The sequence below is a fragment of the Miniopterus schreibersii genome, assembly GCF_964146895.1.
Source record: "Miniopterus schreibersii genome assembly, chromosome: X".
NCBI lineage: Eukaryota > Metazoa > Chordata > Mammalia > Chiroptera > Miniopteridae > Miniopterus > Miniopterus schreibersii.
In genome coordinates this window covers 57,406,278-57,433,722 of record NC_138104.1, presented here as the reverse complement: position 1 = coordinate 57,433,722, position 27,445 = coordinate 57,406,278, and the positions used below count along the sequence as shown (strand labels likewise).

Below are 27,445 nucleotides of genomic sequence, written 5' to 3'. Positions count from 1 at the left end.
ATCTTTTTAATGTATTGCTGGATCCAGTTTGCTAATATTTTGTTGAGGATTTTAGCACCTAAGTTCATCAGGGATATTGGCCTGTAATTTTTTTTCTTTGTATTGTCTTTCTCTGGTTTTGGAATTAGGCTAATGCTGACCTTGTAAAATGAGCTTGGGAGTCTTCCCTCCTCTTGAATTTTTTGGAATAGTTTGAGAAGGATAAGCGTTAGTTCTATTTTGAATGTTTGATAAAATTCACCTGTGAAGCCATTTGTTCCAGGACTTTTGTTTATTGGGAGTTTATTATTATTATTACTGTTTTAATTTCATTAGTTGTAATCTGACTATTCAGATTCTCTGATTTTTCTTGATTCAGTTTTGGAAGATTATATGTTTCTAGTAATTATCCATTTCATCCAGATTGTCCAATTTGTTGGCATATAGCTGTTCATAATATTTTCTTACAATCCTTTGTGTTTCTGTGGAGTCAGTTGTTATTTGTTCTCTTTCATTTCTGATTTTATTTATTTGGGTCCTCTCCTTTTTTTCTTGATGAATCTGGTTAAAGGTTTGTCAATCTTGGTTATCTTTTTTTCAAAGAACCAGTGGTTGGTTTCATTGATCTTTTGTATTGTTTGTTTTTTAAAATATATTTCATTTATTTCTGCTCTGATCTTTATTATTTCTTTTCTTATACTCACTTTGGGCTCTGTTAGTCATTCTTTTTCTACTGCCTTTAAGTATAAAGTTAGATTGCTTATTTGAGATTTTTCATGTTTCTTGAGGTAAGCCTGTAATGCTGTGAATTTCCCTCTAAGGACTACTTTCACTGTGCCCCATAGATTTTGAGTTTTTGTGTTCTCCTTCTCATTTGTTTCAAGGTATTTTTAAATTTCTTCTTTGATCTTTTTGTTAACCCAGTGATTGTTTACTAGTATGTTATTTCACCTCCATGTGTGTCTTTCCGTTTTTGTGTGTGATTGATTTCTAGTTTCTTACTATTATAGTGAGAGAAGACGCTTGATATGATTTCAATCTTCTAAAATTTATTGAGACTTATTTTGTGTCCTAACATGTGGCCTGTCCTAGAAAGTGTTCCATGTGTACTTGAAAAGAATGTATATTTTGCTGCTTTGGTGTGAAATGCTCTGAAGATATCAATTAAATCCATCTGATCTAGTGTGTCATTTAAGGCTGCTGTTTCCTTGTTGATTTTATGTCTTCAAGAGATATCCATTGATATCAATGGGTTGTGAAAGTCCCCTACTATGACTCTTTTACTGTCAACCTCTTCCTTTATGACCATAAAGATTTGCTTTATATATTTTGGTGCTCCTATGCTGGGTGCATAAATGTTTACAAGGGTTATATTTATATCCTCTTGTTGTATTGCTCCCTTTGTCATTATGTAGTGTCATTCTTTGTCTCTTACTATAACCTTTGTTTTAAAGTCTATTTTGTCAGATATAACTATTGCTACTCCAGCTTCTTTTTTATTTCCATTTGCAAGAAATGTTTTTTTTCATCCTTTTACTTTAGTCTGTGTGTATCTTTCATTCTGCAGTGGGTCTCTTGTAAACAACGCATATATGGGGCTTGTTTTATTATCCATTCAGCTACCCTATGTCTTTTTTTAATATGTTTTTATTGATTTCAGAGAGAGGGAGAGGGAGAGAGAAATATCAATGATGAGAGAGAGTCATTGATCGGCTGCCTCCTGCATGCCCCCTACTGGGGATTGAGCCTGCAACACGGGCATGTGCCCTGACCTGAATCGAACCTTGATCTCCTGGATCATAGGTCAGTACTCAACTGCTGAGCCACGCCTGCCAGGCCCTACCCTATGTCTTTGATTGGAGCATTTAAGCCATTTACATTTAAAGTGATTATTGATAGGTACGTATTTATTGTCATTTTATTCTTTTAACTGTGTTCCTCTGTTTCTTCCCCTCCTTCTCTTTCCCCTCCTCTCCTCTCCTCTCCTCTCCTCTCCTCTCCTCTCCTCTCCTCTCCTCTCCTCTCCTCTCCTCTCCTCTCCTCTCCTCTCCTCTCCTCTCCCCTCCCCTCCCCTCCCCTCCCCTCCCCTCCCCTCCCCTCCCCTCCCCTCCCCTCCCCTCCCCTCCCCTCCCCTCCCCTCCCCTCCCCTCCCCCCCTCCCCTCCCCTCCCCTCCCCTCCCCCCCCTCCCCTCCCCTCCCCCCCTCCCCTCCCCTCCCCTCCCCTCCCCTCCCCTCCCCTCCCCTCCCCTCCCCTCCCCTCCCCTCCCCTCCCCTCCCCTCTCTTCTTTCTTCTAGCAAGCCCTTTAACATTTCTTGTAATACTGGCTTGGTGGTAACAAATACCTTTAGTTTTTTCTTCTCTGGGAAGCTCTTTATTTCTCCAATTTTAAAGAACAGCCTTGCTGGGTAAAGTAGTCTTGGCTGTAGGTCCTTGCCTTTCATCACACCTGTCTTTCTCTTGCTGCTTTTAAGCTTCTCTCTTTGTCTTCAACCTTTGCCATTTTAATTATGATGTGTCTGAGTGTGAGCCTCATTGGGTTCATCTTGTTTGGGACTCTCTGTGTTTCCTGGACTTGTATGTCTTTTTCCTTCACCAGGTTAGGGAAGTTTTCAGTCATTATTTCTTCAAATAGGTTCTTAATCCCTTGTTTTCTCTATTCTTCTTCTGGTACCTCTGTGATGCAGATGTTGTTATGCTTTATGGCATCCCAAAGGACCCTTACAGTATCCTCAATTTTTTAAATTCTGGTTTTTGTTTCTTGACTTTTTTTTTTTTTTTGGTGCTCTGATTGGTTGGTTTCTTGTATCTTGTCTTCCAGATCGCTAATTCAAACCTCTGCTTCATCCAGTCTACTGTTTTTTCCTTCTAGTGTATTCTTCATTTCACATATTGTATTCTTCATTTCTGACTGGTTCTTTTTTATGGCTTCTGTGTTGTTGTTGTTTTTAATTTTTACTATCTCTTTGTTCAAGTTCTCACTGAGTTCATCCATTCTTCCCTTAAGTTCCTTGAGCACCCTTATAACCATTGTTTTGAACTCTGTATCTGGTAAATTCCTTGCCTCCATTTCATTTAGCTCTATTTATGGGGATTTCTCCTGTTCTTTCATTTGGGGCATGTTTCTTTGTCTCCCCATTTTGCCTGCCTCTTTGTGTTTATTTCTATGTATTAAGTAGATCTGCTATGACTCTCAGTCTTGGTAGGGTAGCCTTCTGTAGTAGGTGTCCTGTGGAACCCAGTGGCACAGTTTCCTTGATCATCTGTACTGGGTGCTCCTGGAATGTTCCTTGTGTGGGTTATGTGGGCCCTCCTGTTGCAATTGAGTCTTGATTGCTGTTGGCCCATTTGTGTGTATGGTCAACCCTAAGGCTGGTTGACTGTGAGAGTTAACTCCCACTGCAGTGTACAAGCTGCTGTGCAGGTGCTGCTTACACAGAGCATAATTTACCTCAGCACCTTGGCCTGGTGCCTGCCAAGATCTCCCTTTGGATATGCTGCTTGGGAAGGTACTTGGATCCTGCTTTGGTGTTGTCTGAAGCTTTTCACTTTGTGTGTTGGTTCCTGGACCTCTTGGGCGGGACTCAGGCACAGGACAATGTCAAGTGCTGCCTGTGACTCTCCCTGGGCAACCTGTATGGAGCTACAAAGTGTTCCACAGTTTGTGGATGCCTCTGCTGGGCTGGGTATGCATAGGAAGAATCAAGCTGCACACCAAGGCTGGCTTTTACCAGCACCAGACCTGGGAACAGGTCAGAAAAAGTCCCTAGGAAACCTGAGGTTCAGCTCTGCCTGCTTCTATGTGCTGGCTGCTTGTTAGGCTGAGTCACTGAAAGAGTCTCTGGTGGTACTCAAGATGCAGGCCATAGATTCTCAGTGAGTCACCAATTAGGGGAGAGTGGTGTTCACCAGATATATACAGGTTTAAACTTTATGCCAGTGCTGTGTCTGAGGCCACTCAGCAAATGTCCCAGGGTATACCAAGTCTAGCTGCCACTTTCAAGGTGCTGGCACACCTTTGTGGTGAGGTGGAGTCTCAGGGAGTTGTCAGGATGAGGCCAACAGAGTTTATCAGGCCCAAACACCCTAGCATTTGGCCCTGTGAAGGGAAGGCTCTGCACTGTTCAGGTGTGTGAGGGAAAAATTTCCCCTATCCTAGAGCCACATAGCTCTGTCTGTCCCAGATTCTGCCAGGAGCCCCATCTCAGCACGGTGGGGCCACTGGGAGTGAGGAGAGGGGGTGGTGCCCATCAAGCTTGGGGGAATTTTAGGGGTGGCCTCCACTCCAGTTCCATGCAACTCAGTTTGTCCTGGATTCTGCTCAGACCTCAGCAGGGTAGAGCCACCAAGAGTCAAAAGGGCAGGGTGCCAGGAACCTGGAGAGTGGGTCTAGGGGATCTCTTATGAGAGGGAGGCACCAGTCAGGCTCATGGGAAAGGGGTGGTGGCATGGCCCTTGCTTCAAAACCATACAGCTCAGTAACTGATATCCCCTGAGTCTTCCTAGACCTGTACACCCTGGCCCAGGCAGCTTACTCCTCAGAAGGGCGCAAACTCCATAGGGTGGGTCAACAGAGAGACCACACAGTTGTGTTACTGCATTTTCCCATGCTGATGCCATATGGAGGGGCATGCTCCATCCAAGAAAAATGACATCTGTGGTATGGTAGTGTGACTCAACCCAGGGCATCCCTGTGGTTATCCCCTCAGTTCTCTCCCCAAAGCCATAGACCCCAGTCTCTCCTCACATGACTCTAGCCCGCTCCACTCTCCTTCCACCGCAACCCAGGGTGAGTAGCTGCAAATGAGATTTTGTGTTTTGGCCCTTTAAGAGGGTGCTTGTGTCTCTAGCGGACCCATCTCTCTCCCTGGCCTACAGAATCCCTGCTGATTTTCACAGCCAGATGTTATGTGGGTGCCTCTTCCCAGCTCTGGTGTTCTGGACTGGGGAGCCCAGCTTGAGTTTGAGACCCCATGCTTCTCAGGGGGAACCTTTGTAGCTAAGACATCCCTCCAGAATCTCAGCCACCACCCAAGGGAGTGGGGGCAGCCCTTTTGGTGTCTCCGTACTTCCTACCAGTCTCAATGTGACTTCTGTAAATTCTTGGTTATAAGACTTCTGTTAAGATAGTCTTCAGTTGATTATTCGGGTTGATTGCTCCATATTTTAGTTGTACTTCCAAGTTAGTCCAGAATGGAGGTGAGTGTAGCTTCCTTGTACTCCTCCACCATCTTCCAGTCCTTCTGATGTGATATCTCATTGTGGTTTTAATTTGCATTTCTCTGACAATTAGTGACATTGAGCATCTTTTCATATGTCTACTGGCCATCTGTATGTGCTCTTTGGAGAAGTGTCCATTCAGGCCCTCTTCCCTTTTTTTTTTTTTTTAATCCTCACCCAAAGACATTTTTTCTGTTGCTTTTCAGAGAGCAGAAGGGGGGGGGGGGGAGAGAGAAACATCAACATGAGAGAGACACATTAATTGGTTGCCTCCTGCATGCACCCCAACTGGGGCTGGGGATCAAGCCTGCCCTTGACTGGAATTGAACCTGGGACCCTTCAGTCCTGGGGTGACACTCTAACCACTGAGCCAAAATGGCTAGGTGCCCATTTTTTTAAAATATGTTTTTATTAATTTCAAAGAGAGGAAGGGAAGGGAGAGGGAGAGAGATAGAAACATCATTGATGAGAGAGTCATTGATTGGCTGCCTCCGGCACTCCCCCTACTGGGAATGGAGCCTGCAACCCGGGCATGTGCCCTGACACGGAATCAATTTGTGACCTCCTGGTTCATAGGTTCACGCTCAACCACTGAGCCACACTGGCCGGGCCCTCTGCCCATTTTTCAATTGGATTGTTTGTTTTGGTGTTGAATAGTATGAATTGTTTATAAATTTTGAGTATTAACTCCTTATTGGATGTATTATTGATTATGTTCTCCCATTCAGTAGATTTTATGTTCACTTTGTTGATGGTTTCCTTTGCTATACAAAAAGTTTTTAGTTTGATGTAGTCCCATTTGTTATTTTTTTCTTTTGTTTCCCTTGTCTCAAGAGATATATCAGAAAAAAATATTGCTAAGGGAAATGTCCGAGATTTTACAGCCATGTTTTCTTTGAGGAGTTTTATGGTTTTGAGTCTTACATTTATGTCTTTAATCCATTTTTATTTTATTCTTGTATATGGTGTAAGAAGGTTCCTACAATAAATTCCTTAATATGTATCTTCTACTGGTTATGTTTCTTTGGTTGAACTCAAAGTCTTTTCTCTATCCAGTATGGGAAATCCTCATTTCATTGACAAATATATAGAGGCACTCCTGAAACCCTTTTTCTGTACTTCAAGGGGGAAGATCAACTTCAGTAAGTACTTACAGAGTCATCATTTCCTCTGATAGGAAGGAAAACATTCTTCAGGTCCCAAGAAAGATTCCCCAGTGTCAAGAACAATGTGTTTGTGAACCATACTATTATTGGTTGGTTGGATGATGTCAGACTGCTGTTAATTGCATTAAAAAAGTAAAAATGATTGAGCTTAAAAATGAGAGTGGGGCCCAGCCAGGCGTGGCTCAGCGGTTGAGCATCAACCTAGGATCCAGGAGATAGGGGTTCGATTCCCGGTCAGGGCACATGCCCGGGTTGCGGGCTGCAGCTGATCAGTGACTTTCTCATCATTGATGTTTCTATCTCTCTCTCTCTCTCTCTCCTTTCCTTTCTCTGAAATCAATAAAGATACATTTAATAAATAAATAAATAAATAGAGTGGGTAAAGTGTAAAATAAATGTCTATGAATCCATACTGATATAATAAAGTGATTCGTAGAATAAATAGATAAATAAATGGAAGAGGCAAATCTCTCATGCAGAAGAATTCCAAATAATTTAGCTATTCTTCCCTCAAGAAGGTAGAGAATTATTTTCTTTTTCTTTTTTTATTTTTTTAAGTAAGAAAGAAGGGAGCTCCTTTAATGTGTTTTAGGAGTACATGGAGTCCAGTAATGGGCCCCAGGGGTGAAGGTTAGCCCATGGTAAGGTAAGCTCTAGAAGAGGCCCAGTCTGCCCTAGAATAGCCCTGAGGCTCAGAACAGGTGGTGAGCCTAGAAGGATTTGTTACTGGACAGTAGGCTGAGCCAACTTAGGAATGTAGAAGAGTGAGTCCATGCCCCTTCAGCCATCTTCGAGTTGGGTGTGCACAGTGACTTCCTTCCAAAGACTGCAGTTCGGAAAGGGGGAAAAAAGAATAACTTTATAGTGGAGAAATCTGACAAACACTACCTCAGTCAGGTGATCAAGAGCAACATCAACAGTAAAAAGTCATGTTGGTAACATATATCATAGCTAGAATGCAATGAAAATGGCATTGTACTTCTGTGGTCTTCTGTCCTAAAACCTATAATTCCCGTCTAATCATGAGGAAAATGCAGAAAAATCCCAATTAAGGGACATTCTACAGAATGCCTGACCAGCACTCCTTGGAACTATAAAGGTCATCAAAAACAAGGAAAATCTGAGAAACCATCAGAACCAAGAGAAGCTTAAAGAAACATGATGACTAACTGTAATGTGGTGTCCTGGATGGGATTCTGGAACAGAAAAAATACTTTAGGTAAAAACTAAAGAAGTCTGAGTAAAGTATGGACTTTGGTTAATAATAATGCATCAATATTGGTTCGTTAATTATAACAAATGAGTATCATACAGTGTAAGATGTTAATAATAGGGAAACTGGGTGTTGGGTATATGGGAACTCTTTGTACTATCTTCTTAGTTTTCTGTAAATATCAAACTGCTCTAAAAAGAAAGTTTACTTATGGACACAATAAAAAGATCAGTGGTTTCCAGAGGTTCAGGGGAAAGTAAGGGAAGGTTGAATAGGTGGAGCACAGGGGATTTTTTAGGGCAGTGAAACTATACTGTATAATACGGTAATCGTGGATACATGTCATTGTCAAGGTACATAAAATGTGCAGCACAAAGAGTGAACCCTAATGTAAACTGTATACTTATTAGATTGTAACAGTGTTTTAATATTGGTTCATTAATTGTAACAATGTACCACACTATTACAAGATGTTCATAATTGGGGAAACTGCATGTGGAGGTGAAAGTTGGTGGAGGTGGAGAGGTTGGGTTGGGTATATAGAATTTTATGTAATACCTTCTTGATTATTCTGTAGTCTTAAACTACTAAAAAAGAAAAAAGAAATCTACTAAAATCAATGAGCAAAGGACTTGAATAGACATTTCTCCAAAGATGATACACAAATGGCCAACAAACACCTGAAAGGATGCTCAGCATCACTAGTCATTAAGGAAATGCAAATAAAATCCACAATGAGATACAACTTTACACCCACTAGGACGGCTGTATCTAAAAAAAGAAGAAAAAAAGGAAAATAAGTGTTGGTGAGGATGTGGGGAAATTGGAACCCTCGTGCATTGCTGATGGGAATGTAAAATGGAGCAGCCATTATGGAAGAAAGTTTGACTGTTCCACAAATGTTTTTAAAAAATGGAATTACTATATGATCCAGCAATTCTACTCCTCAGTATATACCCAAAAAGAAATGAAAACAGGTATTCATTCCAAAACTTGTACACAAATGTTCACAGCAGCACTGTTCACAATAGCCAAAAAGTGGAAACAACCCAAATGCTCATCAATGGATGAATGGATAAATAAAATGTGGTATGTGTATACAATGAAATTTTACTCAAACATGAAAAGGAATTAAGTACTAATACATGGTATAGCATTCAAAGAATGAACCTTTGAAAACATTATGCTATGTGAAAAAAAGACACAAAAGGTCACATATGATTTCTTTCTTATTGAATTTCCAAAATAAATAAACCCATAGGCACAGAAAGCAGATTAGTGGTTGCCAGGGACTGGGGGAGGGGAGGAATGGGAATTGAATGCTTAATGTATATGTGGTTTCCCATTGGGATGATGGAAATGTTTTGGAACCAGTTAGAGGTGATGGTTACACAAAATGAATGAATATACTACATGCCACTGAATTGTATATTTTAAAATGGTTAATTTTCTGTTATGTGAATTTTACCTCAATTTAAAAAAGAGGAATGTACAAAGTGTGTAGAGGAAGGAACCACTAACTGCTTTAGGAGAGGTCCAGAAGATGGCAAGATGGGAAGGTTTAAAGAAATTTTCATAGCAGTGATGTTTGAATTGAGTTGAGTCAATCCATTTGTGAATCAGTTATCAAACATTTATTGTGTGCATACTAATATCATGCACTAAGGCATTGAGGAGATGCCTACCTTATATATACTCAGATTTCATTTGTCCCCCCTCAGAAAGCTCACAATATAGGTGGGCAATTACAGTGCCTTGTGATAGATGTATGTATAAGGTATTATGGAAATAAGGAGATACGGAGAAGAGTCACCCATCACAGCCTCTGGATGTTTGAAAAAAGTATGCAGGAACTGGCATAGTGAAGAGGGGGAAGGATGGTCATTTTAGTCAGAACAGCACAAGCAAAGGCACAGAGCCAAGGGACAGAAGCATGTGTGCATGCACACGCACGCACTCACTCACGCACAGGGAGTAATTATGAGAGGTCTCAGCAAACATTTTCAACATAGGAAGTGGCAAGTAATGAGGTTTAAAGCAAGTGGATGACACTCAGGCTTATTTCATAGATAGGTCCCTCTCTTACCAGTATACAGGCCACAATTGGAAGGGGACAAGACTGGAGGCAGGGAGACTAATTAAGAGACTGTTGCAGCAGTCCAGATGAAAAAGTTATCAGGGCCTGAAACAGGGAAGTCATAACTGGGATAAAGTGGAAGGGTCAGAATCAAGAAATGCTTAGGAGCTTTGGCTGGCATGGCTCAGTTGATTGGGCATCATCTCATGCACCGAAAGTTGCCGGTTTGATTCCTGGCAAGAGGCAGCGGTTTGCTCTTGCAGCAACGTATCTCTCTCTCTCCCTCTCTCACTTCCCCTCTTTCTCAAAAAAAAAAAAAAAAGTCAATAAAATTTTTTTAAAAATTTAAAAGAATGCTTAGAGATAAAATTAACAGGACTGGAGGATTGATTGGATGTTGGTGGTGAGAGAGAGTCAAGGATGACTCCAGGTTCTTGTTTTGTGTGATGGGGTGTGTATTTGTCAGAGATACTAGTTGATAGCAACAGAGGCTGACTCTAGTTGACTGAGCTGAAAAGGCATTTTTTAAAAAGGATATTGAGGAGCTCCCACAACCATGAGGGCTGGAGAACAAGATTGGAGGCTAAGTTTCCAGGAACAGTACCCCAAACCATTGCAGAAGTGGCCAGATGATACAAATGCCCCCGCCCAGAGCACAAGAGGAAACTGTTACTGCTTCTGCTACAAGAAGTCAACCTTGAAAACACTGGGAATTCTCTGATAGGAAAAAAACGGAAGCTCCGCATAGAGCCGGTTTCCTCATTGTTGCTCAGTTCTGAATCTGAGTCTCATGCAGGTATTTATGATTGAAGGAATCTAAGTCCCCTGACTGTGTCCTGGTTACAAAGGAGGCTGGCAAATAGTTCGGACTCTTACACAAGGGAGGCAGAGCTCATAATGTGGAAGTTCTTCCATATATAGAAAGGCTGTTCAGATAATGAGGGCAGCCACAAGTATGACACAGACGGTGCTGCTATCAACTAATGTAGAGAATACAAGAGTTTGGGGCAGGGATGAAGAGTTCCATTTGGAGCACGTGGAGTTTGAGGCGTTTGTAGAACATTCAGTTATAGATGTCTAACAGGTAGTGGGATGTTTGAAATTCTTAGCATACAGGTAGCATTTAAAACAAGAGTGGGTGGAGAGGTCCAAGGAGAGCATGTAGAGCGATATGAGAAGACAAAAGAGAGAAGCCTGGTGTGGGAAAGAAAACTTCCCTGAATTTCTCAGTGGCCTGTAAAAAGCCCTAGCCACCTGAGACACAAGAATGTATACAATATAAAGACAGAGAATGCTTGCTTTCACTTCCCCTAGATGCATTTCACTTTTCACATACCATGAGGATGCTGTCTCTAGCCATTTGTCTGGTTAACTGCTCTGATCCAAAGGAATACTAAAACTTATCTTTCCGAGAGATCCAAATGGAACCAGGAAGACTGCAGCACTATATCCCTAAGAGTTAACGCTTAAAAAAGGATGAAACTCAAACCTTGGAAACATCTCTCTGGGCTGTAAAAGCTGGAGACACAGCTTATCTGGTCATTGGAAAGTTATGTTAACATTACAAAGGTTAGTATAAGAACCAAGAACCTTTTCATTCTGTCTCCAGGGAGCATAGGGATTTCTCTGTCCTTTCAGGAGAGAGTAGGCTTGCTGTCTCCGTCCCATATGTAAATGGAGAAAATCCATTGTTCTCCATCCCTCTTCTATTAGTTGAAACCTGCCACTCACATAGAAAGTTTCCATCAGTTTTCATCCTGTCACCTGTGGGTCTGCATATGGGGGGCTGACATGGCAGTGTTACTCTGATTGTTGACCTGGTTGTATTAATAAAAAAAATCCTCCTGTCTCTGATCCAGGTTCCTTGTGTTTCTTTAGTATTTATAAGTATAAAGTACATATACTTAAAGTGTAAGTGGGGTAACATCTCAGACCCTTCACTGTTCTTGACAAAATATTGGGGAACATTAACATTTAAGTGCTATAAGGGGGAAGAGATTAAAAAAGAGAATAATGCCTTGCTGGCATGGCTTAGTGGTTGAGCATCCACATATGATCCAGGAGATCTCTGCTTGATTCCCGGTCAGGGCACATGCCGGGGTTGTGGGCTCGATCCCTGGAAGGGGGTGTGCAGGAGGCAGCTGATCAATGACTTTTTCATCGTTGATGTTTCTCTCTTTCTCCCTCTCCCTTCCTCTCTCTGAAATCAATAGAGATATATTTTTTAAAATAATAGAATAAATAAAAAAGAATGGCCAGAGAAGTACAGAATAACCAGGAAACAATTAATTCAATGTTATGGAAACCTAGGAACAAGAATAATTTAAGAGGGAAGTATTTATCAGCAGTGTCAAATGCATAGAGAAGTCAATTACATCTAGACTGAAAAGTAGCTATTGGCTTTGGCAGTTTGGACGCCGTTGGTGACTTCTGCCAAAAGAAATTTCAGTGGAAACCTTTTTTAGTATGAGGCATGAATGAATTTGAGGAAGTAGAGACAGCAAATGTAGAATACTACTATTTGGAGAAGTTTAAGCTGAGAAGGTAAGAAGAGAAATTGGCACCTGATGGAGACTTAGGATCAAGTTCTGTTTTGTTTTTTTAAACGGGAGAGACCTAGGCATGTGTAAGGCTGAGGAAAAAGCACCACAGACTGAAATCAGAGAGAAAAGGGATAATTGATGGAACAAGGTTCTGAAAGTGGTTGAAAAAGCTGGCACTTAGGGCACAGGTGAATGATGGACGTTGAACAAGAAGATGGAATGGACATAAGGGTGTGTGTGAATGTTATTTGTAGAAGAGATTCAGCTGAGACTTCAGACCATGGATTTATAGTGGTGCTAATTTTTATGGTTTTGTGGATTTTTCTCTAGCAGGGACAAACACCCAGGTGAAGGAGGAGAGAAGAGTGGTTTGTAGTACCAACCCAAGGTGAGAGGTTTCTGTGACTCCTTTGGCAGACAGGAATGAAAAGGGCATTAAGGAGGGCGGTTGGGTGGAGGGGGAGAGAGTAACCAAAGAATTTATGTGCATATACACACAACCCAAGGACAGGGACAATGGTGGGGAGAGGGACTGGGAAGGGGGAAGGAACGGGGTGGAAGGGGTCATTGGGGAGAAAAAGGGACATCTGTAATATTTTAAACAATAATAAAACTTAAAATAAAAGGGGGGGGGGCATTAAGGGCGCTAGTGAGAGAGAAGTTTAGGTTATGAGGTATGGGATTAAGAAAGGTTGGGAAGGAAAATGAAAAGAGGCCAGGAGAGGCTGACAGACTGAGAGAAAATTGAAGGCTCAGAGAACTAAACGGGTCTCTATGAAGTAAAGAAAAAAAAGTACCAAGTGGGTGAGGGCCTGAAGGATCAAGCAAGAGCGGAAATTGCGGCCAAAATGGAATACTGGAGGGATAAATGGTAGAGGTGAGCAATTCTGGGCCACAATAAAGTTCAAGATGTGGTGTTCTGGGTGTGGGTGGCTGAAGTGAAATGGAAAAGGTAATTGAGAATCAAGGGATGGAGAAGTTGTTGTGTCATCTCCATGGACAATGAGATACCCTAGTATGAGCTCCAGGAATTAGGGTGGAGAGGGAGATCGTGGGCTGGGTGCCAATATCTTTACTTAAGCAGGGGAGAGTGGAGGATATATAAGAATTTTCTAGGCAGACTGGGATGGAGGGGATGACCATTATAGATGAGAGAAAAGATTGGGAAAAGGTATGGTTGGATGGGCAAAATAGCCTGATCTCTCCAGAGAACTGAAATCAGTATGAGTGTGAGTACAGGAATGAGGCTGCATTAGCAGGTGGAGCTGACAAATAATGCACAGCCACTGAGGACTTTTACAGTATTTACTTAATTCTGATTTGCATTTTAGATTTTCTAATCTGAAGTGTGGAAAATTAGAGTCGGGTAGGGCTAGAGACCAGTTAGAGGGCTGTTGTAATTGCCCAGGCCAGTACCAGGGGAGTGACACTGACTGTGGAGGTAAATGATGAATCCCAGAGCTATTTTTTTAAAAATATATTTTTATTGATTTCAGAGAGAGCGGAAGGAAGAGGGAGAGAGAGATAGAAACATAAATGATGAGAGAGTCATTGATCAGTTGCCTCCTGCATGCCCCCCACTGGGGACTGAGCCACAACTTAGGCATGTGCCCTGACCGGTAATTGAGCCATGACCTCCTGGTCTATAAGTCTATGCTCGACCACTGAGCCAAGCTGGCTGGGCCCAGAGCTATTTTAATTGAAAGGGCTAATACAGTATATGAAAGTTGAACTTTGCATGTGAAACTGACAGGCCCCAGTTAACAAACTCCTTTTTAGCATTACTTCACTATTTGTGATAGGCAACTCTAACATGGCTCCCAAGATTCCTGCCCCTCACCCCATGAGCACACGCTTTCTCCCAGTTAGTCAAAAACTAATCTAGGCACTGCTGTGAGAGGATTGTGCAGGTATAATTAAGGCCCCAAATCAATTAACTTTAATAGTGATTACCCTAAGTGAGCTGACCTAATCAGGTGAACTCATAAAAGGGATTGGGGTCTTCATTTACAAAAGGACAAATACTGTATGATTCCATTGATAGGAGATATCTAAAGTAGTCAAATTCATAGAAACAGAAAGTAGAATGGTGGTTACCAGGGCCTGGGGAAGGGGGAAATGGGGAGTTGTTGTGTAATGAATATAGAGTTTCAGTTTTGCAAGATGAAAAGTTCTGGAGATCTGTTGCACAACAATATGAATGTACTTAACACTACTGAAAGGTACACTTAAAATAGTTAAGATGGCGAATTTTGTGTTACGTGTGCTTTTTTTAATTACAATTTTTAAAAAACTAGGAGGGACTGGGCTCTTTATGGTGAGATTCAAAGTATGAGAGGAGTTTGACATGAGGAAAGTTCTCCATTGCTGACTTTGAAGATGGAGAGGGCTACGTGCCTCTAAGAGCTGAGAGTGGCCTCCAGTTCACTGCCACGAAGGATATAGGAACCTCAGTACTTTGACCTCAAGGAAGTAAATCCTACCACAACCACATGAGTTTGGAAGAAGTCTCTAAGCCTCAAATGAGTTTGTTGCCTAGCTGACACCTTCATTTTAGCTTATGAGACCTTGAGCAGAGAACCCAGTTAACCTGTGCCTGGATTCCTAATGCATGGAAACTGTGAGAAAATAAATGTGTGTGTTTTGTGCATGTGTGTGTGTGTCTGTTTTTTTAAAATGTTTATTGATTTCAGAGAGAAGAAGGGAGAGGGAGAGAGAGAAGAAACATCAATGATGAAAGAGAGTCATTGAATGGCTGCCTCCTATACACCCCCTACTGGGGATCGAGCCTGAAACCTGGGCATGTGCCCTAACCTGGAATCAACTGAGACCTCCAGGTTCATAGGTCGACACTCAACCACTTAGCTACACCAGCCCTGCCTGTGTATGTTTTAATGAAACTTTTATTTATACACTGAATCTAGAAGCAGATACATAACTTATTATACAATCTATTTCCAGAAATATACACAAAGTTACTATTATTTGTTTATAAATCAAATGACATATTACAATCAATGGGCTTCTGATGATTCATTCTATGGGGTTCTCACTACAAGTGGTACACACCTGATTTGAAACATACAGAAAAAATATAAACTACAGTAATCTGAATTGCAAGGATTAATTTCATGACACTTCCACATAACTATAAAACGTCCTTAACCCAACATGTATACTTATTACAAAATTCTTTAAGAATTTGTCATCATCTCTAGATGCAGTTTATAACACTTTTTAGAAATAGCAACTGCACATCGTGCCTTGTCATGGTTGATTAATAAAAAGGATGTTTACCAAAAAAACCTCTTTATAGGATTAAAAAGTACTAAAAGAGGAGAGATTAAAGATGGCAGCAGACTGCGTAGAAGTTACACTAACACTCTCCCGGGACCAAACTGGAATTACAACTAAAATATAGAAAAACCATCCTGAATAATCAACTGCAACAAAAGACAAATTGGAGAGCACCCTCATAACCAAGGAAGAAAAGTGGAGACCACATAGAGATGGGTAGGAAGTATGGAGGTGGGAGAGGGCTGGCTGGGCTCCCACAGGCAGCGGCTGAAGGTCTGGAGGGTTATCTCAGCTGTGGGGGGTTCCCACTGAGGACTCTGGGGCCTAAACCCCAGGCTGGGCTCCCCAGCCAAGAGCACCAGAACTGAGAAAGGTGCCCACATAGCATCTGGCTGTGAAAAGCAGCCAGGTTTCTGTCTGCCAGGGAGAAACGGCTGGATGTGCAGGCACCCTTTTAAAGGGCCAACACACAAAGTTGTGTGTGTAGCCACTCACCTTGGGCTCCAGCAGAGGGAGGGCGGAGTGGACTGGAGCTGTGTGAGGAGAATCTAGGGTTGTGGGCTCTGGAGACAGAGTTTAAAGGGCACCCCTCTAGATTCCTGTGCTGAGTCGCTCCCTCATAATGCAGAGGACATAGTCTACAAGCAGTCATTTACCTTCCAAGCAACTTTTGATTGAGGGAGAAACAATTGCTCCACCCTGCTGGTAAACCTCTCACCCTACCCAGAGGAGTTTCTATAGCCTGAGGCTCATTAAGAGAATCAGATTAATCAGCCTGCAGGCAGCAGATCTCAGAGTGCTTTGAGTCTTTGCCTGATCTGCTTTGGACCCAGGCCTTGGAAAAGCAGACTTTGGTGTGCATCTTGGTCCTGTCCAAACACACCAGCCCCAACAGAGGGGACCTCAAGCCATGGTTGTTGATAGCTCCAAACAGGGTACTCAAGGCCAGTCTCAGTGTCTGACGTTGGCCTGTGACAGAGACCATCCAAAAAGACTGAGAGTCCTAGCAGGCTTACTTAATACATAGAAACAAACCCAAATAGGCAGTCAAAATGGGGAGACAAAAAACAAGCCCCAAATGAAAGAACAAGAGAAGTCTCCAGAAAAAGAGCTAAATGAAATGGAGGTAAGCAATCTATCAGATATAGAGTTCAGAAACTGATTGTAAGGATGCTCAACAGCATGAAAAAAGATATGGAAACTATGAAGGAAAGTAAGAATGACACAGCACAAATAAGGAATACATTGGAAGAAAAAAAGAGCAGATTAGAGGGAGCTGAATATCGATCAGTGAATTAGAAGACAGTCCAAAAGAGTAGAAAAAAATCACTCAATCAGAGATCCAAAAAGAAAAAAACAATTAAAAACAGGACAATCTAAGGGAGCTGTGGGCCAACATGAAACATAACCATATTCACATCATAGGAGTCCCAGAGGAGGTCAAAAGTAAGCAAGGGTTAGAGAACATATTTGAAGAACTAATGGCAGAAAACTTCCCTAACCTAGTCAAGGAAAAAGTCACACAAGTTCAGGAGGCACAGAGAGTCTCAAGCAAGAAGAATCCAAAGAAGCCCACACCCAGACACATCATAATTAAAATGCCAAAAACTCAAGAGAAAGAGAGAATATTAAAGGCAGCAAGAGAAAGGCAATTTGTTACCTACAAAGGAGCTACATAAGGCTGTCAGCTGACTTCTCATCAGAAACTCTACAGGCCAGAAGGGAATGGCATGAAGTATTCAAGGTAATGCAAAACAAGGATCTGAAACCAAGATTACTCTATCCACCAAGGATATCATTCAAAATAGATGGTGAAATAAAGAGCTTCCCAGATAAAACAAAGGCTAAAGGAGTTTATCACCACCAAACCAGCACTGCAGGAAATGTTAAAGGACTGCTGTAATAATAAGGAGAAATAGAGAGAGAAACATAGGCATAAAGAATTAAGAAAGCAATAAATAAGGAGCTATCAATAATAACCTTAGGACTTTAAGGGTGAGATCAACAGCAATACAGTTATAGTTGTGGACTTTAACACCCCACTGACTTCACTGGATAGAGCTTCCAGACAAAAAGACAACACAGAAGCAGTGACTCTAAATGGCACACTACATCAGATGGATTTAATTGATATTTATAAAACATTTCACCCCAAAGCTGCAGAATATACATTTCTCTCAAGTGCACATGGGTCATGCTCAAAGACAGACCACATGTTAGGGCACAAAACAAGTCTCTACAAGTTCAAGAAGACTGAAATCATATCAAGCATCTCAGATCACAAGGGCATGAAATTAGAAATCAACTACAGTAAAAACACTCAAAAACATTCAAATATATGGAGGCTAAATAGAATGTTATTAAACAATGAATGGGTTACCAATAAGATCAAGAAAGAAATCAAAAGCTTCCTGGAAACAATTGAAAATGAATACACAACAACCCCAAATCTATGGGGCACAGTGAAAGCAGTCCTAAGAGGGAAGTTCATAGCACTGCAGGCCTACCTCAAAAAGCAAGAAGAATTTTTAGTAAACTGTCTAACCCTACAACTTAAAGAATTAGAAAGCTCCCCTGTGAAGCTACCTGGACCAGGGCTTTTGTTTGCTGGGAGTTTTTTTTTATTGCTGCTTCAATTTCATCAGTTGTTATTAGCCTATTCAGGTTTTCTGATTCTTCCTGATTCAGCTTTACATGATCTCACTCATATGTGGAATCTAATAAACAAAATAGACTGAGGAACAAAATAGATCCAGAGACATAGAAGCATGGAACAGACTGATGAATCTCAGTGGGAAGGGGGGGGCGGGGGAGTGGGTGGGGAGAGATTAACCAAAGTATTTATATGCATAAACCGCGGACACAGACAATAGCATGGTGAAGGCCTGGAGTGGTGGGTGGGGGATGCAGGGTGGAGGGGATCAATGGGGGGAAAAGTGGGGATATCTGTAATACTTTCTACAATAAAGATTAAAAAAAAGTACTAAAAGAAACTAAATTTGTGATTACTATTGTACCAACTCTTTATTTTAGAAATTTGAAGTTGTTTATGGGAGTGGCAATTGTTTCATATTAGACTATTTAACAAAACTGTCTATAGAATCCAAAAATATAAACAAAATATACTTAGACCAAACTAGAGGAATGAAGTTTTATTTTTCCTTTTTCCCCCCTTCCATTTTCAACCAGACTGTTTAAGTATCAAATAAAGTTAACCTTTCACATTATATTTGCTACTCACATCATATGCCTATCTCTCTGTACAAAGGCAGAAAATATTGCAATACCCTTTTCTTTCTGTTTACAAATTTAATTAATTTGTTTTTTATTGATTCGAGAGAGAAAAAACCTATCAATTTGTTGTTCCACTTATTTATGCATTCATTGGTTGCTTCTTGTATGTGCCCTGACCCACAACCTTGGTGTATTGGGATGATCCTCTAACTCACTGAGCTACTTGGCCAGGGCTTTAATTAATTTCTTGACAAATGCTTTATTTTTATCGTACACTATCGGAACCTAACAATTCCAGATTGCATTATATCAGGGTATATTTCTTTAAGGTATTTTATATTATGGATATACCAAGGTGCATCAAAAATTGGTTTTCTGAATAGAACAATATAACATTTGCCCTCCAAAACAACACAACAAAAAATTTTTAACTTTTATTTTTTTAAATTTATCTTTACTGTTGAAAGTATTACAGACATCCTTTTTTAACTCCCCCATTGATCCCCTCCAGCCCACATCCACCCCACCCCCAGGCCTTCCCCATACTATTGTCTGTGTCCATGGGTTATGCATACATGCATATAAGTTCTTTGATTAATCTCTCCTCAACCCCCCACCCACCACCCACCTTCCTTATGGGATCCCTCAGTCTGTTCTATGCTTCTGTATCTCTGGATCTATTTTGTTCATCAGTTTAGTTTGTTCATTAAATTCCACATATGAGTGAGATCATGTGATATTTATCTTTCTCTGGCTTATTTCACTTAACATAATACTCTCCAGGTCCATCCATGCTGTCCCGAAGGGTAAGAGATCCTTCTTTTTTACAGCTGCGTAGTATTCCATGGCATATATGTCCCACAGCTTTTTTATCCACTCATCTACTGATGGGCACTTGGGCTGTTTCCAGGTCTTAGCTATTGTAAATTGTGCGGCTATTACACAACATAGGGGTGCAGAACATAGGGGTGCATAAGTTCCTTCTGATTGGTGTTTTGGGTTTCTTAGGATATACTCGTAGAAGTGGGATCACTGGGTCGAACGGCAGCTCCATATTTAATTTTCTGAGGAACCTCCATACTGTTTTGCATAGTGGCTGCCCCAGTCTGCATTCCCACCAGCAGTGTAGTAGGGTTCCCTTTTTTCCACATCCTCACCAGCACTTGTTGTTTGTTGATTTGTTGATGGCAGCCATTCTGACAGGTGTGAGGTGATATCTCATTGTCATTTTAATTTGCATCTATCAGATGATTAGTGACTTTGAGCATTTTTTCATATCTCATGCCCATCTGTATGTCCTTTTTGGAGAAGTGTCTATTTAGGTCCTTTGCCCATTTTTTAATTGGATTGTTTGTCTTCCTTTTGTTAAGTTGTATGAGTTCCTTATATGTTTTGGATATTAACCCTGTATCAGATGTGTCCTTGGCAAATATGTTCTCCCATACAGTGGGCTCCCTTTTCATTTTGTTGATGGTTTCTTTTGCTGTGCAGAAGCTTTTCATTTTGATGCAGTCCCATTTGTTTATTTTCTCCTTAGTTTCTCTTGCCCTAGAAGATGTATCAGCAAACATATTGCTACCAGAGATGTCTGAGAATTTGCTGCCTATGTTTCCCTCTAGGATTTTTATGGTTTCACTACTTACATTTAAGTCTTTTATCCATTTTGAGTTAAATTTTGTGTATGGTGAAAGTTGGTGGTCTAGTTTCACATTTTTGCATGTACCTGTCCAATTTTTCCAACACCATTTATTGAAGAGACTGCCTTTACGCCATTGTATGCTCTTTCCTCCTTTGTCAAATATTAATTGAGCATAATGGCTTGGGTTGCAAAATAAATTTTAAAAATATATTTAGATGAAATTCAGAATAATCTTAACCTGGCACTAAATAGCTAGATCTTATACACATGGTAACATATGAGGAAAACGTGGGGAACAAGCTATGTATACATGATAAAATGAGGTTCAGGACAGTCCAAAAACCTCTGTGTACCATGCTTTTACAATATTTTCTTTTTATCTAAATCAATCTAAAACTTTATGTTTCAAGAGAATCCAACCCATTTGTGAAAATTAGTTGTGCAATCACGTTCTACCCAAGAAAATGTTGACTAAGGTGAAGAAGTTGAGAAAAATATTTGCCAAAGAAAGTATAGACAACACAAAAATTGCTATCATAGGAATCTAAGATAGTGTAATATTCCTTTAATAATAGTTCTAGTTCCATAGGCCTTTATATGTTATGCCAATTTGTATCAGAGTTTAATGACTTAAAGGCAACAATTTCTAAGTTGGTGGTATACATTTATTTAAGATTTTTTAATGTCACATATTTACAAATATATACATTAAATATGCCAACAGAGCTGTTTTGCAATATAATATTTAATAGTTCTTAGCTCGCATGTGATTTTACTCAGTGATTTTATACAATAGCTAAATAAAATTTTCTGAAGATTAAGCTGTGAAATGCATCATTTCCATCTCATTAAAAAAAAAATACACACACACACACACACACACACACACACACAGAAACCACTAGATGAAAATGAAGGCAACAGAAAAATTCAACTTGTTACAAAATATCAGCACAATCTTAAAAATAATTTAGACCCTGACCAGGTAGCTCAGTTGGTTGGAGTGTCATCCTGATACCCCAAGGTTGTGGGTTGATCTCCAGTCAGGGCACATACAAGAATCAACCAATGAATGCATAAATAAGTGGAATAACAGATCAGTTTTTCTCTGCCTGTTTCTGCCCCCCTTCTCCCCCTCCTCTTTCTCTCTCCCTCTTCCACTCTTGGTAAAAAAAAAAGAATCAGCCGGCCAGTGTTGCTCAGTGGTTGAGTGTTGATGTATGAATCAGGAGGTCATGGTTCGATTCCCAGTCAGGGCACATGCCCCGGTTTGGGGCCCGATCCTCAGTAGGGGGCGTGCAGGAGGCAGCCAATCAATGACTCTCATCATTGATGCTTCTAACTCTCTCTCCCCCCCTTCTTCTCTCTGAAATCAATAAAAACCTATAAAAAAAGGAAGTATGTAAACTATATTTCAATATCTTTATCTTGAACCCAGAGTGCAAGACGCAGGGTTCTCCTAATCTTTCAGTAATGCTTCTCCTGCCAGTAATGGTTCATTTTGTTTGGCAAAGGCCATTTTGGAAATGTCTATTCTGGTATACTGACATACAGTAAAATGACGCATGTACTGCAAAGATCACACGTGCATGAATGGTGGTGGTACTTGATTGGTAAATTGCAGATTCAGGTGACGGAGACACTGAATAACAAAAAGATCCATTTTCAGAGTCCCTGGTTGAATGTTTAATTAGATCAGTGAATTTTCCATCTACATCTGGTTGTTCATAAAAGTGAAACCTACCATTTGAGTCCTCAATTCTAGTGTGAAGTGTTTTACCATGGGAGCGAAAGCTTGAGCTTATAAAGAAAACAGTCATGCCCGTGGGGCGTGGCTTAGCGGTTAAGCATCGACCTAGGATCCAGGAGATTGTGGTTCGATTCCTGGTCAGGGCACAGGCAGGGTTGCCGGCTCTATCCCCAGTCGGGGGTGTGCAGGAGGCAGCCGATCAATGACTCTCTCATCATTGATGTTTCTATGTCTCTCTCTCTCTTTCCCTTCCTCTTTCTGAAATCAATAAAGATATATTAAAGAAAAAAAAGATAACAGTCATTAGAACTATTCTGAAGAAGAAAAGAACCATCCGGTACATTTACTAGCTACCCTTCCACCTCCCAGCATGTGATTGGTTTCCAGTACCATCCTTATTTTGCAAGTTTTTTCAGCTCCCCTGTAAGGCCTGTCACAACCCCAAGACCACTACTTTCCATTGAGTCATAAACTGTTTGCAATCCCAAGAGCCACATGGACATCTGTGCTGGTGAGCCCACTGAGGTTCCTTTGGATTTCATTGTTCTGCATTGGAGGTAGCAATGGCCAGCATGGAGGGACATAACCATGACTGGCTCTTGGGTTCTGTAATGTGACACCTGTGGTGCCAATGAACAAGCTACTGAGTGATCCACACAGATCTCTGGGGCAACAACTAAGTCTTGGTCTAACAGATTATTGTTTCGGAGAAAGAGCTCTCCAACTTGAGAAGGTACTGCAGAAACTTCCATGAGAGCAACCGACCGGAAATAGCTGGGTGATCCTTCCAGAGGATACATCCCTTCATGTGCCCGCGCAGAACACCAAACGCAGTCTCCAGGCGAAAGTCCGAGAACCCCAGCACTCCTTCATTGAGGTGAAGATTCAAGACTCCATTCTGAGAGTCTTGACTCCTTAATGAATTATTTTGTTTTTGGAGCACAGTTTCAGGCTGAAGATGGTGACAATCTTTTCAAACATCATTCCGTGTTGGACTTGGATTGGAAGAATAAAGCAAAGCTTTGACTCTCACCTCCTCCCTTTTGATATGGCCTCTTCAGAGTTTGTAGGTCAAGAGGCCAAGGGGTAGGACGCTAGTGATGACCGCGATGGAAATGGACTTTATTGAGCTTTGAGCTCTTGCATCTTGAAAGATTATTGGTGCCGGGAGGGGAAGGCTGTCTCCATCCGGCAGCGCTCCCAGAGGGGGCGCTCCTCTTGCCTTTTTGCTTTTGTTCTGCAGAAAGCTGCCTTTTAAATACTACCCATTAGGCTTTCACTCTCTCATCTTATTTTCCACCTTTTTCTTTTTTTAAAATATATCTTTATTGATTTCAGAGAGAGGAAAGGAGAGGGAGAGAGATAGAAACATCAATGGTGAGAGTCATTGATCAGCTGCAGCCCGCAACCCGGGCTTGTGCCCTGACCGGGAATCGAACCCTGATTGCCTGGATCCTAGGTCGATGCTCAACCACTGAGCCACGCCTGGCTGGGCTATTTTCCACCTTTTTCATCTTCACTGTGGATGCCACAGCTGGTCACATCTTCACCATAGCAGCTACCAAATAAGGAATCATTCTCCCCAAATTCACCAGCTAGTGATGGTTGTACTACCATGAAATCTGTTTCTTCTTTACTTTTACCCACGCTCAAAGATTTCTGGAAGGTTTGAAGACTAATTTTCTTTGTTAAGCCTAGTTACCTAATCCGGAGGCATAAATCTCTGGAATATTGTCCCCAAACATCTGGAGAGACTGCGGTGCTACATGCATGTATTTTTCCAGCTTCATTTAACCTTCGGAGCCATTTTCCGGCGCCCGCGGCGGCGGCGGCGGCGGCGGCGGCCAGAGCTTGTCCCCTCTTGCTCGCTGGTCCAGCGGAGGCCCGACTCTAAGGAATGTGGGTTGTTTTAAGCCGCTACATTTGCGGTAACTTGTTACACAGTAACAGAAAATGAATACACCGCTAGTGGTGTTATGATGGTGGCAAACTTTGGGACTGGGGTTGAAGAAGCAGCTGATTTATTTCAGATGATTCTGAATTTAGAATTGCTGCACATAAAAGGGAGGGGGACAGAATCGGCGTTAAACACACAAAAGCATCTCTTTCAATGCTCAGGTCAGGCATTCTTCGTCACCGTCCTCCAGCATGAGGGACTCTTCCCTCCCCAGATATTAATAGACGGTAATGTATTTTATCACCTAAATGATACTCATCTGTTTTATGTTCTAGTGGCCTTTTGTACCTAATTGGGCTTCAAGTTTCTGGAGGACAAGTCTCGTTGATTTTTGTGACCTCCACAGTGCCTTGCACATACAGACGTAGATGTAACTTGATTGGCCAAAGGAGGTGTAAAGCTCCAGGAGCTGTTCCTGAAAGGAAACTGGAGGTGGTTCTTGAGACTCGAGCAGGGGCTTCTCCTTATTAAACCACTGCGAGCCCCACCATGCATATTTCCGCGGCAGCAAAATGCGTCATAACATTCTCGGACTCTTCTCTTGGGATAAGGACGACAAATATGAATAGCCCAAATAGCCTGCCTGACTGGGAACAGGACCTGGCATTTAACAACAGTTTAACTTAATTAGCTAGCATCCACTAATCAGTATGGCCTAAACATCTGCCAGTGGAATCTGAGAAGTCTGTTCTAAAAGAAAAGCTGAGTTTATTCGCCACAGATGAGGCACTTGTGTGTGTGTGCGGGGGGGGGGGGGGGGGGGGGGGGGTGCTTTACCAGTGAAATAAAATTAAGAGGTTGGTGCCCAGTTTCCAGGAGAGTTTGTGTAGTGTATGTTGATGAAACAAAATTATAAATATTAGACATTTTCCCTGTGCTCACATTCATTATTAAGTTTGTGAACTGTCTCAAAGAAATTGAAGCAGAACTTAAGGACTTGGGTGTTTTTTTGTTTTGTTTTGTTTTGTTTTTTTTAATGTAGTCACACGGCTAGGTAGTATAAACATTTTGAATAAAGTTACTGACCTGGTTTTCTAGATCAAGGACTTTTTGAAATAAAAAGATTCTGAGAGATTCAACTTGTTGCCTCCCTTGGTTTATAATAATTTCTTGCTGATCTGCCAAGCTACCTTAAACCTTTCTGGAACAAGAGATGAAGTATAAATACTAATCTGACAAAATGTCTACACAGTGAACTTGAAACTGCAGGAGGTCATAAGAGCTAATTTGTTCAAGGAAGTGGAGGCAATTCCGATTCACTCTGGAGGCGTGGTTTAGGTAGACAGGCAAGTGAACTCAATTTATCACTGTTGCACTGCCTTGAGCTAAATGAAATATCGGATTGTGAGGATTTGCAAAACTATTTGATGGAAATGAAGTCACGACTCAGAAAAAAGTCATGGATTTTGACGAATATGAATCACCCTTAACATTTTTATGGCTGCCTTTGGAGTGCAAATTCTCAGCACGTCCGTGAGTTAGGAAGCGTTTGCCTTAATACTGTGGGCAGAACTATCTAAATACCAAAACAATTTTGAAATTTCGGGCTGAATGGCCAAAATCTGAGATGTTTGGGTTCGTTTGACCCTGTTAAAGGACCAGTCTTTTTCATCAAAGTGCTTAAATCAATAGCTGAAGTCAGAATTAAGACTTGCTCAAATTGGAACATTTCCCCCCATCGTTTCGAACAGCTTAGTCTTTGAAATATTTTACATTTACTTGCTCAGAATTTACCTATCGGGCTTGTAACTGTCCGTTTTTGTAGGACTAAAGTTAATTAAACTTTTGTAGACGCCTTTGGCATTTATGTTAACGTGTACATTCTTGGCTAGGTAATAAGACTATACGACTTTGGCAAAGATGTATTGGTCACGTGTGTTTCTTTTTAACCTTCCGCCTCACTGTTAAAAAAACCAAAACTTGGACACTCCTGCCCTAGACAGTGCCATAACCCTGGGCAGAGATGACATGGTTACTCCATTGCGCCCTCGACACAATCCTGTTTGTCGCAAAGGGCCCTGCGCGGAAGGTTACCCTAGAGCTCCTAGTCATTTTGTAGGCGCGCTGTAGCTCTGCTCCTTCCGCGCTGGTACTTGATTGTAACAGAAAGTAGTTCCGGTCCGTGTTGTTTCGGTGGAGGAGCCGTCGCCGCCATTTCAAGACCGTGAGAGTAGATGGCCAACCAGAGTTCCTAAGGTTCGAAGACTGTAAGTGCTGCCGCCGCTCAAGCCTCCCAAAGCACTGGTACTGCTGCTGCCCTCTCATTCCTACCTCTAGCAACGTTCTTGCAAGCAGTGGTGGCACATCGGGACTCAATCACACCCTTCTCGCTCTCAAGAAGCTCCAGATGGCGTCTTCCGTGGGCAACGTGGCCGACAGCACAGGTACCGGTGTCCCTTCTACTTTGGTAGACGCCCCGTTGGGGTCTCGCGCCGTTCTCTGCCTCTCATCATCCCCTACCTTCCCTCGAGCCATCCCCATGACATCAGTGGCATTGCTGGGCTTACTGTCGTCTACCGGCATCTGATCAGGTTTTCCGCTGTGGTTTGCTCCGCAAACATTTCTTTTTTGCTTCCCTTGCTGTTTGCTTCCTTTCTTGCTTTTCAGTCTCACAAATGTCCTAGCTTTCCACTCTCTCGGGACGCTTCTGTCACCCGTGCATGCTTAGAATATCTCGGAATGGACTGCGTTGGAATCCCTGTCCTTTCACGCTCCTTCGCTACCGTTTTCTTCCCAAATTCAGCTCAGGGTCCTTCCTCTTCCCCCTTTGCATATCCCTCTTCATCCCCCTCCTGTCCTTTCTCCTTAGCCCGATTTGGTCCTCTGTCAGTCTAGGGCGGGGGTGCCTTTCCGATGTATTCATATCCTCACTTTGCATCACCCAAGGATGAGCAAAAGCTTCTCGGTGTGCTACACGTCACCTTAACAAGAGGGGATATTGAGCAGCGCCCCGCTGGGGAGCGCCTTGCCGGTGTTCTTTTGGTTGAGCGTCCCCAGTTTAGATTGGAAATTTCCAGGGGTTCCTTTTGCCAGCGCCCAATTCCACCAGCTGCTCCAGCTTGGATTTCCCACCCGGCCCTCCCTCCCCTCCCGCGGGGAACCACACCCTTTCCTTCGCGACATTGCCAGCCCAACGTCTACTTCCTACCCTTGGGGAGAAACCACCCTGGTGCTGGTGCTTCTTGTTGACCACCCTGCGGGCCGAAGTCTTGCTTTGTGTTACTTTCTCCCTGTATTCCTCCGCCGCCGCCTCTGGGTCTTCCATCCCCATTCTTGAGCTCGGTATCTCTTTATTCATAGGTTGTGGTTTTGCTTTATTTTGTTTTTTTAAGTTTTCATCCCTGCTTGAAGAGTTTGTAAAGCAACTGGAGT

General features: G+C 41.9%; 1 protein-coding gene and 1 pseudogene across 3 annotated transcripts in view; one reads left to right on the top strand and one right to left on the bottom strand.

The window, feature by feature from the left end:
- Window positions 1–21,833: 21,833 nt before the first annotated feature.
- On the bottom strand, window positions 21,834–26,338 carry LOC308550973 (suppressor of cytokine signaling 6 pseudogene; annotated as a pseudogene). Its single transcript has 3 exons — window positions 26,108–26,338; window positions 22,396–23,397; window positions 21,834–22,160 (listed from the first exon to the last, which is right to left on the bottom strand). The product of its transcript is annotated as a suppressor of cytokine signaling 6 pseudogene (transcript).
- Window positions 26,214–27,445, top strand: part of OGT (O-linked N-acetylglucosamine (GlcNAc) transferase) — a 56,379-nt gene continuing 55,147 nt past the window's right edge. For both annotated transcript variants that reach the window (XM_081125494.1, XM_081125495.1), the window contains exon 1: window positions 26,214–26,457. In XM_081125494.1, coding sequence (XP_080981620.1) covers window positions 26,421–26,457 — 37 coding nt within the window. In that variant the 5' untranslated portion in view covers window positions 26,214–26,420. The remainder of the gene's footprint in view (window positions 26,458–27,445) is intronic.